General features: G+C 35.8%; 1 protein-coding gene across 2 annotated transcripts in view; it reads left to right on the top strand.

Annotated features, from left to right (window-relative positions):
- ATP9B (ATPase phospholipid transporting 9B (putative)) overlaps nt 1-17,484 on the top strand; it is a 155,101-nt gene that overhangs the window by 10,975 nt on the left and 126,642 nt on the right. For both annotated transcript variants that reach the window (XM_041427466.1, XM_041427465.1), the window contains exons 2-3: nt 5,278-5,451; nt 14,910-15,060. In XM_041427466.1, the coding sequence (XP_041283400.1) occupies nt 5,278-5,451; nt 14,910-15,060 (325 nt within the window). The remainder of the gene's footprint in view (nt 1-5,277; nt 5,452-14,909; nt 15,061-17,484) is intronic.

Genomic DNA, 17,484 nt, shown 5'->3' with positions numbered 1-17,484 from the left:
CTGTCAAATCTCTTCCATTATGCTCTTGCATTAGTGTGTTTCTTCATGAAAGATTTTACCCTGTTTACTGTGTTACTGTTGTTTATAAGAGATACTATTTTTCAAATCAGATACTTGTTAACTTTGTAGGGAAGTAAAAGGGATGTGTTACTTTGTGATATCTTGTGCCCTCAATAACAGCCGTCAGACTGTGATCTCACTGGGTGGTGTTAAAAATACATAATTAGCTGTCCAAGAGCAAAACACAATGCAACATAAAGCTCTCTATTAAAACAGTGGTAATGTAATTTACAAATTTAATTAGGAAATATTATAAAAACATTGGACAGGAGTATGTTTGAACACAGACCTGTCTTATTGGAAGTCTAAGAATAAAGTAATATCTTGAGTTTTTACTATGCAGTGGTTTTATTACCTAGTGTTGATCTAGTCTGAGAGAAATCAATGTAGTTTGGTATAATACGATTTCTAGATTGTCATATTAAACTAAACATCAGACACAGCTTTTTGCAAACATCATTGTGAAGACCAAGTTTTCTCATGTTTGTTTTAAACTTTTTTTTTTAAGTGCACACTCTTAGCAATAATTTGGAAAACATTTTCCATGCCATATTCTCACATAACTTTCTGGAAACTCCTAACATTTATTATTGGCACAGTTTATTTTAGTTTGAAACTTTGGTTGTGTTTTCTGCAGTGTGGCAGTGCTTTTACACCATTTGAAACATTAATGAAGATTTCTTGTCACAAGGCCTAATGTACTAAAGGTTCCAATACTCAGTTGAACTTGCAGTGGGGTATGGGAGATGTTTGTTTGTTATTACTCCAAGTTATGCAATATTGTCTAATCTGGTCTGAACACATTCCTTAATGGTGTTCCATGCCAAGTGATTCCAAGGGAGTGCAGAAATCAGGGCATCACCTGCCAAAGAAAAGAGGGAGTGTCTAGTTCAAGACTTGTTAAACAGTAGTGGGTTTTTTGTTCCCCTTCTGCGATAGAGTTTACTTCTTAACTGTGTTGATGCCAATTTATTATATAGCCAGTGTAAAGTACATGGTGTACCTTTCCAATAGAAATCTAATATTCAGTCTCTTTCTTCCTTCCCTTTCTTTCCTGGCATCCAAAAAAGTTAGTAACTGTTTCAATATATATCCTTGTATACAATAAGGCTCAACATAGAAGATCTAGGGGGAACAGAAATAGTTTTGGGTTTTTGTATTAAATATATAGTGAGTTGAAAAAATGCAAGCCTTTTCATGCTTACCCCTTGTGTTTGTAATATTGCTTTTTAAAAAAAAAAAACAAAACAAAACTGTATTTGACAGAATACTGTTCAGGGTGCTGTTCTGTCAGCAGAACTCCCTCCTGCTCAAACAAGACCATCTACAGCTCCTTGCTCAGGATCATGTCCAGACAGGTTTTAAATATGTCAAAGGATGGAGATGCCACAATCTCCCTGGACTGCTGATGCCTATGTTCAGTCATCCTCAAGTTAAAAGTGTTTCCTGATGTTGAGATAGCACCTTCTGTGTTTCAGTTTGAGCCCGTTTCCTCTAGTCCTGTGACTGGGCACCACTGAAGACAGCCTGGCTCATTCATCTTTGCAACCTCCCTTCAGGTTCATAGACATTAATAAGATCCTGCTTGTCCCTTGTCTTCTCCAGGCTGAGCAGTCCCATCTCTTTCATTCTTTCCTTATAGGAGAGGTCCTTCAGTCCCTTCATCATCATCATCATCACGGCCCTTCATTGGACTCTATTCAACATGGCCATTCCTCTCTTGCACTGGACACACTGCTCCAGGTGTGGCCATCCCAGTGGTGAGGTGAGGGGAAGAATCTCCTCCCTTGATTTGCTGGCAGCACTTTGCCTGATGCAGCCCAGGATACCAGTACCTGTCTTTGTAGGGAGGGCACTGTGCTGCTGTCTGTCAGGATCCCCAAATTCTTTGCTGTCAGGCTCCTTCCCTGGAGTAGCCCCCAGCATGTAGTGGTAGGTGAGGTTGTTTAGGTGAAGAACTTTGTAATTCTTTTTGCTTAGCTTCCTGAGGTTCTCATCAACCTGTTTCTCCAGCCACTCAAATTTGCACTGGATAATGACATGTTCATATGGCCTGTCGTCATTTCTTCCAGTTTTGTGCCATCTGCAAACTTGCTGAGGGTGCATTTTGCCCCATCTTCCACATCATCAATGAAGATGTTAAACATGACTGAGCCAGTATGGATCTCTGGGGTACACTGACCTAGTGTACTGACCTCCAACTAGACTTTGTACCACTGACCACCCTCTGGCCCTGGCCATTATGACATAATTTAATCCATCTCACTGTCTGCTCATCCAGACACTGCAGCAGCAGCTTGCCTACGAGAATTTTATAGGAGACAGTGTCTAAGACCTTTCTGAAGTCCAAGACACTATGCACTGTTCTTCCCTCATCCACTAGGTCAGCTGTTCAATCTTACAAGTTTATCAGGCTGGTCAAGTAGGACTTCCCTTTGATGAAGCCATGCTGACTACTCCTCATCATTTTTTTGTCCTTTTTGGGAAAGATTTCCAAAGATGAGCCACTCTATCAGCTTCCTGAGGACTGATGAGACTGAAAGCTAAGGGCAGGTTCCCTGGGTCCTCCTTCTTGCCCTTCTTGAAAAGGAGGAGTGGCATTTGCTTTCCTCCAATCTTGAGCCACTTCCCCCAATTGCCATAATTGATCCAAGATTATTGGAAATGACCTTGCAATGACATCTGACAGGTTCCTCAGTTCTTGTGGGTGCATCCCATCAGGGCCCAAAAGCTTTTTTATATTTTTACATGCAAATATATATAATAGAATACTACTAATACATAATACATATTTCATTGCATATTATATATTGCATTATATATGTGATATTACACTATATATATATATATATATATTCGGTTTGCTTAAGTGTTTCCTCACTCATCTTCCTTGCTTTAGGCTTTTTTCCTGTTCTCTGAGACCTGGGACTCCTGAGAGTCAGTCTTGCTAATCAAGACTGAAGCAAAGGCATCCAGTACCTCAGCCTTTTCCATGTCCTGTGTAACTATATCCCCTGTGTTATTCAATGAGACCCCATTTTCCCTTGTCTTCCTTATCTCACCTATGTACTTAAAACTTCTTGTCTTTGACATCCCTGTCTGGATTCAGTTACATTTGGCTATAGCTGTCCTAGCTTTGTCCTTGGAAGCTTTTGTATTTCCCCAGGTTACCTGTCTTTTTTCTACCCTCTCTGCACTTGTATTTTGTGCTCGGGTTTGAACAGCTCCTTGTTTGTCCAGTCAGAGCCATCTCATTGGATGGCAATCTCTTGAACTTGGAGTAGGTGATCCTTTAGCACTAGCCAGCTTTTTTGGGCATCTCTTCTCTCCAAGACCTTATTCCATGGGACTCTTTCAAGCACTTCTTGAAAAGTCTGAATCCAGGGTTGTGAGTTGCTTGCTACCTTCTCCCCTGCTCTCAGGGTCTTGGACTGCACTGTCTTACGGTCATTGCAGTCAAGGCTGTGTTGACCTTCCCATCCCCAGTGAGTCCCTCCTTGCTTGGTGAGTATGAGGTTCAGCAAAGCATCTTGTCTCATGGGTCTTCTCCAGAGCAATTAGAGGAGGAAATTGTTGTCGAAGTGCTGCAAAAGGATTGCCTATGTCCTTTTGTGTTGTTCCTCCAGCGGATACCAGGGTGGTAGAGGTTCACCATGAAGACCAAGGCTTGAGAATGTGAAGCTGCTCTTCTCTCTCTGTAAAGGGCCTCACACACACGCATTTCCTGTTCAGGTGGTCTCGCAGACACCTACTAAAATGTTGTCTTTACCTTTTCTCTCTTTATTCTTAATCCAGAAGCTCTCAGTTGCCTCCTCATCCATCCCTAGGCAGAGCACAATGCACTTCAGCTGCTCACTTACATAAAGGGAATGAATTTCTAATTTTCTTAATTACTATTTTATATGGTTTAGGGAGAAAATGAGACAGTCCCGGGATTCACCTTGTAAGAGATGACTTTAAATACAGTTTCATAAAAATTAAACTTACTAATTCTGAGTAACAGTGCATATTCTTTCAATCATCTTCCCTAAGGTATAAAAGTATGAAATGAGTAAGTCAGTAAATTTACATGCACTAAGTGGAATTTTCCTACTGAATATTCCAGTGTTTTGTCTTAATTTAAAAAGGATTCCACATGTGTAAAATTAGAATGGATAATACTTTCTGGGGAGGAAAAGACCATTGTTAGTCTAATGTTGTTTCCATGGGTCTGATGCCTTAAGTTTTAGCTGTCATATTTTCCAGATTCTGTGCTGCATTAGTATATAACTCTGAACTTCATATAAAGTGTTAGCAAGTTCTCTTCACAGTTTGGTTAGACAAAACAATCCTTTTCCAGCCCAAGAACCAAGAACCAAGCTTCACACCCAAAAAGTGCAAACAACAGCGAATTGAGGAGAGCATGGGAGGATGGGACTTCATAAGCTGAAGCTGTAACTGGGCAATTAACCTCCATATGTAAAAACAAACATATAAAACCAAAACATATAAAAGTGTGAAAACTTGTAACCCATCATCAATGTTGGGTGTAGCCTTGGCTAGGCTATTGTACTGCTTGGAGTGTATCCTTTGAAGGCCTTTTTAATAAATACCTATTTTATTCCTTTAACACTGTCTAGCCTCTCTTCTAGGTGTCCTCTCAAGGTATCAGGTCCCACAGGCAAATCTTCTTGACTCACTGAATGTTTTTGTGTAGAATTATAAGAGTAACTATAATGTTTTCATAATTAAAACCAAGATACTGATGAGTGGTGTAGAAATTGAGGCTCAAAGGCCTGCACACACAAGAAAATACATCAGGAAGGCATATTGAAAAAGCACAGTGGAAATACAAAGCTGTACTTCCATAAAAACTCAGTCACTTGTGTCTGCTATAAGCTTTTCAAACTTCTACCTAACAAAATCTTACAAAGCATCCTTTGGAAAGTAGGAAGTCGCAACTTTGTGTGCACAGATTATATAAAACCTAAGAATTTTCCTAGAATTATTTATAGTATGATTGACAATGATTGCAGGCTTTCTACTTTATTATACAATTTTAACTAAAATCAGAATATCTTGTTAATGTGTTGACAAAAATGCATGAGATGCCTAGATGAAAATATCTCCCTAATGAAATTCCATATGGCAAAAATTAACTTGTTAGTTTAGGAGATTCCCAGTAATAAAAAGTGATGTACTGGCTATTTATGTAATGCTTTTATCTCATTTTGCCAGGTACCAAGCGGAAGATGAGTCCTCTCATTTGGATGAAATGCCACTAATGATGTCGGAAGAAGGCTTTGAAAACGATGAGAGTGATTACCATACTTTACCAAGAGCCAGAATTTCTCAGAGAAGAAGAGGCTTAGAATGGTTTATCTGTGGCGGCTGGAAGTTCCTTTGCACTAGGTTTGTCACACACTAGTACTTCTAATTAAAGTTTAAAAAAAATTAAATAAATAGTAACTTTGTATTGTGTGATGTGTGCAGAGTACAGAACACAGAATAATTAGCTTGTTGTGAATATTTTATTAATTTTATTTATTTGCCTGCATTTTCCTTACTAGGGCACTGCCAGTTGTTAAAAGCAGTTCTGAAGAGCTGATGCTGTTGTGCTTCTCCTGTCTGCCTTGCTGACTTGCAAGAGGCATCATGAGCTAAATTTGTATTAATCTGAACTACATAATTTAGCATGTAATCCTGGTTCTCACTTCACTCAAAACTACGTTAGGGTAGAGGGGTTAATTTTTTTACTTTTGTGGATATTATTGTTAAGTTTGCAATATATATAAATTTATTGATGTTGCTGTAAGGAAAAAGCAAATTCATCAACTAATGATTAGTCCACCCTTCAACGTTAATGGTTAAAATATAATTTTAACTGGTAGTCTTGGAGTGAATTACAACTGGAATTGGCTCTTGTGGTTTGGTTCTTACTTAAAAACTTTCTGTGCCAAACTCTGTTCTATGCAATACATTGGAATAGCAATTTTCTAATGAATTTTTAGCAAAACTTCTAAGTAGTGAAAGTGCTGTTAGGATTTTTAAGGATCTTCCTTTTTCTGTAATTTGGAGCGATAAAATCTGTCAATCAGTAAAGTGAAGTTTTTTTGAGTGAAGCATTTTGAGTGAAGTTAAATGTCAAATGCTTTCTTTGGCACATGTTTTTAGAACAGATTTAGACAGAAGTCTTCACAGCTGGTTTTCACGGCACATAAAGAGGCCTATTGTTTTACCTAAGCAAAGCTGTATTTGTACACCTTCAGTTCTTTGAAATAATTGTTAGAAAGCTTTAAAACACATGATCTGTGTTGATTTCTGTTTCATATAATGATTTAACAAAACCTCAGTGTTTATTAATTTTATTATAGAGGTTAAGTGTTTGGAAGGTAGAAGGAAGGAAGGTAGAAAAGTTTACAGAAGTACTGTTTGTATATGTAAATGGGTTTTAGATGCAGTGTTTCTGGTTTTAGCTGTTAAAAACATTTATAAGTATTTAAAGAAGTTGTTAATCTTTTAGACATGCCTTAAAATTTAGATATCTTTCAAACAATATACTTTTATATGAGTTCAGTTCTGTAAGTATTAGTGTTTATTAGTTACTGTGGTTATATTGCTGTAAGTTTGATGAAGACAGGGAGATCAGTAAAGACTGCACCCTGACATGGAATTTAGAGTGTTTGGATAGAAGTTTATGTTGGAATTAATTAAAAATTGTAAGAGAATGTGACAAGAAATGGTCATTAGTGCTGAAAATTGCAAAATTTCATGTTCCTGCTTGCTTTTTAAAATTGAGAGATACATCTCAGCTTTCAAGCCTAGAAACTTTCAAACCTGTTCTTTAAATTACATGAGTCATATTTATGATGGATATTTGAGAAGGAAAAGAGAAAGGAAATTAATTAAATTAAAAATTTATTAAAAATTGTAAGAGAATGTGACAAGAAATGGTCATTAGTGCTGAAAATTGCAAAATTTCATGTTCCTGCTTGCTTTTTAAAATTGAGAGATACATCTCAGCTTTCAAGCCTAGAAACTTTCAAACCTGTTCTTTAAATTACATGAGTCATATTTATGATGGATATTTGAGAAGGAAAAGAGAAAGGAAATTAATTAAATTAAAAATTTATTAAAAATTGTAAGAGAATGTGACAAGAAATGGTCATTAGTGCTGAAAATTGCAAAATTTCATGTTCCTGCTTGCTTTTTAAAATTGAGAGATACATCTCAGCTTTCAAGCCTAGAAACTTTCAAACCTGTTCTTTAAATTACATGAGTCATATTTATGATGGATATTTGAGAAGGAAAAGAGAAAGGAAATTAATTAAATTAAAAATTTATTAAAAATTGTAAGAGAATGTGACAAGAAATGGTCATTAGTGCTGAAAATTGCAAAATTTCATGTTCCTGCTTGCTTTTTAAAATTGAGAGATACATCTCAGCTTTCAAGCCTAGAAACTTTCAAACCTGTTCTTTAAATTACATGAGTCATATTTATGATGGATATTTGAGAAGGAAAAGAGAAAGGAAATTGCACTATGGGGTTTTTTTTCTTTCTTTTTTTTTTTTTTTTTGCTATGTTTGCTATGCTCTATACATACTTTACTGCTAATATAGGTGTGAAAATAGAAGTCCTCACTAAGAAAGAGGCTTTAGGGGAGTATTGTGTGTTTATTGACTTCTGCTTTGCTGATTTCCTCAACTGAATTTGGACACAGTAAAGAGTCCATTTGGTCTTGCATTTATACCTGCAGGCATTTTAATCATATTAGTGTTCTCTAAAATAGAACATCATAGCAGATAATTTTCCTTTTTCCTGGAAAAAATAATGAAAAAATGAGCATCAGATTCTAGCAGAAGCTTGAAATTTCAGTTAGATATTAGGAGACAGTGGATACTTCCATAGGAAAGCTGCAGATGCCTGCTTAGATGAAGCAGGGAAAAAGATTTGGAAGGGAGGTGAATCCTGTGGTATCTTATTTACTGGTCCAGTTAGGCTGGATAGAAAACCTCCTCTTGGGTGAGAATTTCTGAGAGTGTAAATACCTGTCATTGTAGTAGGGAGATTTCATCTGGGCTGAGAGCATTATTGAGGCTTTGTATTTGATAAAAATCAAGGATGTGCAGTCGGTGTAAGTTACTCTTTTTGATGGTTTCTCATTATAATAGCACTTTACAAATTTTTGCTGGGGCCCATAAAATAGTTGAGTTTTTGAAATGCCAATTTGCAGTTGATAAAGTTACCTAGGATCATGCAAAAAATCATGCAGGAAACTTGGAGGCTACTGTATTGTCACACCTGCAGTATTTACTTACACCGTGTAGTAGAATTAGTTACAGTGTTTTTATGTGGTGTGAAGTATTGGTTTGGGGTACAATTGTGTGTTGATGCCTTCACACTTGAAATGGAGAGGAGCATGTTAGAAAACAATTTTTGTGTGCATTAGTGTATTGATGTTAAAGGAACAATTGAAACTTATTTCCAGAAGACAAGCAGGGCTCTTTTAAGTGTAATGTAAGATTAAAGAAGTCTGAGACCTGTTCAGTTAAACAGAACTTAAAGTTTCACCCTATTTTTATGGAAATCAGCACCTCATACCTGCGTCTGGGTGAGGTTGAAATCTCTGCTTCAACATCTAGAATGTCTTTTTGTGCTTTAAATGAAATTGTAAATTTTTCAAAGCTGTGACAGAAAGATGAACACAATAAAAGACTAGGCATTATTCTGGAGCCAAGCTCAGGGGGCCCCTGATTTCTTTTGGATTCTCAGTGGAAGTTTTGTGTTTGTGTTCAAAATCACTTTACGTGTTGCAAGCAAACAAAAACCCCCATACCCAGTAGGGGATTTGGTCTGTCTTGCATTGTTAGGATTAATCTCATTTTTGTGAGAGGAAGTTTTCTATCTCTTACTTTGCAGCTTTAGAATTTTATATTCTGTAGATTTTTGTTGCTCCATCACAAACTGTTACTCTTTAGTCTAAAAAGTTTTACCTGCTTTGCAGGAGCAAATATGGAAGGTTTGACAAAGTTCTGTGTACTTGAAAAATGATTTTGTAAAAATCTTTTATTCAGCTTTTAACTTCAGTTTAGACAGTAGACTTGTTGATCAGATCTGAATGGTGTGAACTTTATTTGAAAGTTTTTCCATTTGCAAGAAAAGCATCATAATTAAATCAAATGTTGTCTTTGATTTTGAACAAACTGAAGACTTAATTCAACCAATATAACTTTTAACTTCAGAAACTGCTTATTTCTTGCTTTCATAGCACAGTTAAAAGAAAACTTTGTGATATAGCAGCTGTTTTGTGGTTGTAATCATTTCCTCTTTAACTTACAAATTCTCTTCAAGCTTGTGAAATTATAATGCACATAGATCAATACTGTGGAGTTCTTTGGGCTGGATTGATTTCTTTCTCATGAGATTTACATTCCACTTGTTATCAAAAAACACTTTGTCCCTATGAAAATGGTGCCATTGAATGGCATTTCCATATGAAGTGAAGGGGATATCAAATGCTCGGATTAATTTGGGCTCTAAGATGGCCGGTACGCTTTCAATTAATCTGCAACGCATTTGTTATGCAGAAGCATGGGAAAATGCTGATCTTTTGAGAATGACATGACCACTGTGTTGCTTTTGGCCTGATTACTGAAGCTACCTGTTGAGTACAATAATTACAGTATGTTTTCTTTGCAGAACTAGTTTCTGCTACTTAAAACCTAATAAGGAAAAGCTGACCCTTGCAGACAATATAGAGCTTTTATATTATCTTTCCATTCTGATGAAAATGCTGTTTTGTGAAAGATACTGGCAGTTAAGCTTGTAGGATGAAAGTAATGAAAAGAGAAAATTTTAAAAAGCCTTTATTATTTAGAGCTGCAGAGTCAGTTGAGACTTACTTTAGCTTTTGACTTGTTAGTGGTACGCTCTATTTATGAAAAAGTTAAGGGTTCTTATTTAACAATTACTCCAGGTTTTCATTTGTTGGTGGGGAGTTTTTTTGGTTGGTGGGTTGTTGTTGCTGGTTTTAGTTTAAATATTGTATTGGTTACTAATATGAAGACAGTGGTTATTGTTCCTCCACATTGAAATAATGCATTAGAAAGTAGGTTAGTAAAATGCTATTTAATAGATATGCCTTGAAGTTCTTTTATAAATTTGGTTATTTTTCATACATACAGTCTGTTATATTGATACAGACAACACAGCTTGCAACCAGTTTAAGGAAAAGACTTTCTGTGCATGTGTTGAATTTTCTAGGCAAGGGCATTTGAAATACAAACTTAAATCGGTAAACAAGGATGCACTTTATATTTTTTTTTATTGCTGAATCCCTAGCATTATATGTGGTTTTACATAAGAGTCCAGAAAAATCTGAAATGTGTCTCAATCATGCTGCATGTTGCATTATGTTTCTAGGCATTTTGAAGCTTGGAAAATGCTACTCTCGTTTGTTATACAAATTTACTGGGCACAGAAAGCCCTTGAAAGGGTCTATACCCTTGCTCAAAAATATGTTCTGTATTGGGGAATGTTAATTCAAGAACAGATTAGAAATGTGTTGGATGGTGACAATCTGAGTTTAAAAAAAAATTGGGTAGACTTCATAGGTGTTAAATTTTTAAATTAATATAAATTGATTAGGATTTCTGAGGCCAGCATGTCCACCTTGTATTCTTTCTGTGATAAAGCAGTAATTGCTGCTGAAACTGTAAATACCAAAATCTAACTGATTTCTATTGTTATGGTAGTAAAGCTCATCTGAACCATGACAATATTGATTGAGCATAACCTGTAATATTTTCATCATCTGCGACTTCTCACATCTGAGAACTTGACTCTGTGCCAGTTAACCTTTTATCAAAGGTATTGCTGTTGTTTCCCAGTCAGACATGACTCTTGTGTTTGTACTTTTTGGCATTTGCTAAACTAATGGTCTTGATGGTGTTGATCTGTAGCAAAATAAGTAGTTTCAAGGAGGGGAGATTGTGGCAGAGAAGGCAGTGTAATTATGTTGCTTTAGGTGAATGTTTAATTTTAGCAGTAGACAAGTCCTTAATGTCTGAGGAAATGACTCTACAAAAGAGACTGTTCCTAATCAAATATTCCGTCTGTTTGCAGTTCAAATTCAAAAACTGATTGAACAATGCTGGATTTCAAAGATTGTCAGGGAATTTCTGTCTGTGGGACTGTAGGCAGATGTGTCATGCTAGCTCACTTTCTCCCGGAAAAAAGTTATTTTCCTTGGAACTTTTTTCCTAGAGGTCTGTTCTTATACTTCTCACTATATAACTAAGCTGTCTCTTCTGTCTCCACATCCCTACCCTGGAAACTAGCAAGTTTAAAGCTTTAATGCCACAAGCAGTTTTATCAAGTTGGCACTGAGTGGAATCATTCTGCCTTCTGCTGCAAACATATCACCTGCATTGTTTCAACTATTTTTACAGTTTTTTAGATTTTTAAAGGTTGGCGATGGATGTAACTGAAAATAATCCCCTTTTATTCTGCATTAGTTTACAGCTGGATTGATTTGCAGGCCTAGTTTTCCCATGCAGTTGCATGAGTATTTGTGCCAGCACAAGGGAAGGAGCAAGAATACACACCGTTGTTATGGAGGGAAGGAGGTACTGGACATTTTGGCAGCAGCAGGATCTGTTCACAGTCATTAAACTGATTGTGGAATCATGAAAAGGAAAGACTGCTGTTTATTTTGCTTTAAAGACAAGTTTAATAATGTTTCTCATTTGTATGTTACTAAATAACAGGGCTGAATTTTGAAAGCTGAATTAATACTGTTACAATTTTTGTGATAGAATAATTCTTTGTCACTATTTTAAAGTGACTAGGAGAAGCTGATGACAGGACATTTCATTTTTGTAGCAAAAATAAAATGCATGTTTATGTCTATCCCATAGTGAGAGTTTCAGGGAGAAAATCCTAAGAATCCAGGAGACAATCTTAAGAATCCAGCACTTTAAAGTATTTTGAAGGTCAGCTTGTGAGTATTGATGTAGTGGTATTTCCATAACAAAGTTACTGTTGCTATTAATAATTTTGCTATTGGCATAACCTTTAATTTTCTTTAAAAAGAGCCAACAACTTTGAATTCCATTCTTTGGCAAAATTAATTTGTAATAAGCATGGGATTATGTAGACTACACACAAGCACACTTTAAGAGGCATTGTAAACTAGCTATCAGCCTTCCTTACTTGCAGTATATGTGTGTTTCATGATTCTGTAATTGTGAATAAACAGACTAGAAAAGGATCTTAAGAGATTTCCAGTTGATTCCTTGCCTGTACATAATGAATTGTATCTATCACTGATGTCTGATTTAACCACATCTTAATGATCTGCAGAAATTCCAGCCTCCTTAAGTGTCTCCTCCACCCCTATCATTGAAAGAGTTTACTCAATATCTGTCCATGTTGTGCCCACCCTGCTTATTGATTTGTTGCAGTTGAAGGTCTGTCATTAGTTAATGATGGTGGACCTAGAGAATAATGATCGCTTTCCTCTTTGCAGCTGGTTCTTACTTGAAGCCATATTAGGTCCACACTCAGCCTTCTGTGAACAGCTCTGTTTCTTTTGGTGTATATAGTAGTCAGCCTGCCCTGCTTTCTAGACCTGTAATTGTTTTCTTGCTCTTGTGTGTGGTCTCTGTTTTCCGAATAGGCCTGTTTGTTGAAATTTGGTATTCAGAATGGTCCTGTAAGCCAACTGAGATCATGCTAGCACTGACTGAGAGAAAGGAATGCATTATTGACTTGCTACAAGCATTCTTGTCCACATTGAACAGATTTGCACGTGTATAACATTCTCGTGCAGTAACTCACCTGCCACCTGGTTTTGGAGCATTTCCTGGTTCTGTATTTGTGTAGTTGGTTATTTCTCTGTAAACTGTGTTGTACTTGTATCTGTTCAACTCCATTCTATGTCTTCCAGGTACTTTTTTAGTTTTTCTAGTCTGTCAAGACAGCCTTGAACTCTGATCTGCTTTTTGCATGTACTCCTCTCTCTTCTAGTTTTTCTGTGGTCCAAAAAATGAAATATTCTACTGTCAATTACCCAGTAAGTTCTAAATAAAGCTTTAGAGACCTTCACTGAATACTTTGGTTTTATGTAAGCTACTCTGCAATTATGATTTTTCCAATTGTATCAGTTACAAGAATATGTTCCTTTACTTTTCTTATAATGAATGTCTTGAGAGTTAGATTGTATTAGAGACATAGAATCATAGAATGATTTTGGTTGAAAGGAACCTTTAAAGTTCATCTAATCCAGCCTCCCTGGCATGGGCACGAACATCTCTCACCGGATGAGGGTGCTCAAAGCCCCAGGAGTCCATAGAGGACGTGCACTCAAGCAGTAGTGCAATTAGTTCTTCTCAGAGTGAAATTAGTTCAATTTTAGAGGTTGTTCTTGACATGTCATTGTTGGCTGTGACTTCTGTTTTCTTACAGGTGTGTACAAATACATATGAATAGGTTGACTATAAAGAATGAGTCCACTAAACAGTGCTGAGGTGATTGGATTTTAAATTTCTCTTTTGCTCTCAGCCAAATTCTACCTGTTGGTGTGAGTAAAATTTGTAAGGATTTCCTAATGTTTTTCTTTTTGCTGCATCAAATATATTGCCAGTATATTCAGAAACTTCACTAGAAATTGTTTCTCATGTCTACTTCATTAGCTGATATAGCTGAAATCTGCTGTTATCAGCTCAGTCAACTGCAGTAGATGAAGAGCATGGAAGGCCTGTGTGCTCAGTGTTCCTGATTCACTTGCCTAAAACAGACTCCCAACCTGATTGAGGCACCTGCTCACTGTATTAACAAATAAATACAGATAAATTCTCCTTTAATGTGTGGGATTGTAAATCAAGAGTATGCAGTGTACAGCAAAACTACTTTTCTTTGCAAATGGTCTCTGGGTAGGCTTTCTGCCTTTGTAGATAGTACTAGCAAGTACTGAAGCTGATTACATTATGTGAGTTGAGTCCCATCCATGTTTGTTCCTTGTTTTATGGCTGTTAGTAAATAGTCTGTAGAGCCTCAGAGGCGTCATTCCATTTGCCAGCTTTTGTTCCTCCTTGTTGTGACCCCTTCCCACCATTCCTGTATCCTTGTCCAAAATGCAGTTGTTTAAACGTTGCTGTGAGCCCTTCTCTATCTCACTGCTCATGGTTTAAACTTCTTCAGTGGATTTGTAAACTGGTTAGGCAAGGATGCTGTTCCTTTCTTCTGTGAAGTTCCCCCATTGCAGATCATTGTGCAATCTGCATTTATGTAGTGGGCTTGTTTTGCATGGTTTTCTGGTTTTGTTTGTTAGGTTTGGTTTGTTTGTTTGGTTGGTTTTTTTTAACATTTGGCAATATGGCATTAGCAGTGGTATGGAGGAAGCTGAAGATTTGCAAATTATGTGGTGATTGTATCCAAAGCTGCTGAAATCTTTTGAACTGTATCAAACAGAAGCCTTATTTCCTCTTCAATCATTAGCATAATCTGAATGTCAGTAATCCAAGATAAAGAGTTTAGCCAAAAGACTATAAGGCATAATGCAGAATCTTATTAACCTGAATTTTTTGAACTGTGTCAAGGTATGGTGTAGTGAAACTTCTCATTAGTTTATTAGGATTTTCTGCAAAGAATGTGCAAGTGTTTATCTATGCGTATGTCTGGGTGAGTTCATTACTCTGAATCGCTCTAAATATTAGAAGCTAACATCAAGCTTGCTTATACAGATGTGGCAAACATTTTTTTAGCCTGTTTTTCTTAGGTATTTACCTTCAGGAATTCCAGGTTTGGAAATTGTGATCTTGTATAGTGCATTTTTAGTTTTAAAATAAACGATTGTCTTTCTTTTCAGTTGTTCTGATTGGCTCATAAACATTTGTCGAAGAAAGAAAGACCTGAAGGCTCGCACAGTGTGGCTTGGGTGTCCTGAAAAGTGTGAAGAAAAATACCCCAAAAACGCCATAAAAAATCAAAAGTACAACATCTTTACCTTTATACCTGGGGTAAGGCCACTAAACATTTTCTGGTGTTGTGCTTGACTGTATGTTCTGTAGTGTTTTCTGACTAATCCACAAAAAGATAATTTTATTTTATCATGTCCTTCTTTTTCTTTCTGTATTTGTCTCAATGACTTAATTGAAAATTAACAGTTTCAGAGTAAGGTTGCATTTTTATTAAATTGTTTGGTTTTTGAAGGGACATGTACTTAATTGCAGTTTGAGTGGTTGGAATGCAATGAAGCTTTTCAAATTTGAGATGAGTTTCTTTGCAATTTTCTATTCAGCATTAGAAATTTATAATCCTTTTTTAAAAAAGAAACAGTTCTACATGCAAAGGATTCATTTCACTTGAGAAGTAAATAGTTGAAAATTTCAATTTAGTCCCATGGATCTTTCCTCATACTCCTTGCCATTGAAAGTATAATAAATAATGAATTCCAAAATGGACAAGTCCTTAAAGAACAAAAACAACCGACATCTTCAATTTGTATCACAAGTAGGCCTAATTTAATGCTTTTCAGAGTTGCATTTGTTTTTGCAGTCTTTTTGCAGGTATTTTTGACTTTGAGTGCTGTTCTTCAGCAAATACTTTAGTTGTGGAGTGAAAAGTTTTTTTGTCACTTTTTTCGTAAGAAGCCATATTGTGCCTTAATTTCAGTTTTCTGCTTGTACTATACACCATGTATGTGAAGACAAAAGAGACATTACGGTTTTGTCTAGTTCACAGTTTTTTAAAAAATGTGTTGTTATAATGAAAGTTAGCAACAGAGAAACAATTTTTGAAACTTAAGTAGTTAAACCTAAAAATGTATCTTAGTGTGATATTATAAATTTTAGTATTACACTTTTAGTCATATTTTTACAAATGCCATCCAAGAGTCCTGTGTCCCATAGCAAAGACTGACTGTCTTGTACTTTTGAATACATTGAATGCTTTGTCTTAAATTTTTTATTTGAGTGATCATGCTGATTTATAAGAGTATTGATTCTATTCTTCTGGCCTCTTTAGTCCAAAGACTGGCAGGTGTTTTGCAATGCATTTCCTTATTAAAACAGCAACAAAAAAATAATGGCCTTGTAATTAAGACTGATCTCCTGTCAGGAAAATAAAATGTCACTTATCACATGTGGATAAAATATTCTCATCATTATTGGACAAAATAAATGTTTTCTTCCAAAGTTTAAATTATTAAATACACTGAAATTGGTTAAGCCACATATGCTTTCCTAAAGGTCACAAAATTCATTAAGCATATAGTAAGCCATTGATTATTGCAACTCGAAATCTGCAGTGTGGATTACAAATTGTGAACCAGATTCGCGTTCCTTATAGGGATCAGACATAGTTTGCAATTCCCTATTGTGAGAGAGAATGTTTGTTCTTTTCTGATCTTTTAAAAATCTTGGTTTTACCCAATAGGTGAAGTCAGATTTTTAATTTGGTGCTAATATTTGAAAACTCAATGGTAACTTCAAAATGAAGTGAGATCCTAAATGTAAAGCCTAATAGTTGTCTGAAAATGAAATGTTTTCAAATTTTAATTTTAGATATAAAGTAAGATTTTTCATTTATTAAAATATTGCGTAGCTGTCTTTTTTATGCTGCTTTACTAGAAGTAATTTGTAGGGAACATCATTGTATTGGTTCCACACCCATAAATATAACAAAATCATAAATATTGACTCCAGTGGTTTTCTCTGGTTGAGATTTTCATCATATGAAATTTTATGTTCTCTTCTGTAGTTTTTTAAACATTGAGGCTGGCAGTGGGTAATATTCAATGATTTCATATCCAAATACAAACTTAAAATAATGCTTAGATTAACAGAATTTTACTTGCTGACTAAAAGAGCTGTAACATTTCTAAAATATCAACAAATTTCTGAACATTCCGTAAAATACTTGCTGCTTCTTCCTTTATAACAGTCTGTTTAATTTCCATTAACAATTTCATATACATCTTCATACAGCTGCTTAGGAATTTTACATGAGTTTCCATAAAACATATCTTTTGTGATGGGTGGGTTTTGAAGATACCTCTCCTGAACTTCAAGGCAGTAGTTTCATTAATTTTATGTAGCTGGAGACTTTTCAATTTGCTTAACAGGGCTGAAGTGCTTAGTTTTGTATTGAATGAACTGTCAGTGGTCTGCCAGGATTCAAAAGATTTGTAGGAAGGTGCTTTTTAATTTCCACCTTCTCCTACAAGATTTGCACCTCCTAAAGTACTGTCTGGACTTTTCTTTGATCGGGTGTATCAAGTTTTTGTAAATAGTTAAACATACTAGCTGAAATGAGTGTATGAACTTCATGAGGATCCACATAAGGTGCAGGTTCAGCCTGAAATACTTGCCTTTTGGAAGAAGAATCTGACCTTCTTGACAACTTCTGATTTCACTTTTTTATCTTTACAGTTTTATTGGTAA

Source organism: Onychostruthus taczanowskii, unplaced genomic scaffold (assembly GCF_017590055.1).
Source record: "Onychostruthus taczanowskii isolate IOZ18803 unplaced genomic scaffold, ASM1759005v1 scaffold115, whole genome shotgun sequence".
Taxonomy (NCBI): Eukaryota; Metazoa; Chordata; class Aves; order Passeriformes; family Passeridae; genus Onychostruthus; species Onychostruthus taczanowskii.
The sequence above is the reverse complement of the archived record's forward strand: the minus strand, read 5'-3'. Positions and strand labels throughout refer to the sequence as shown.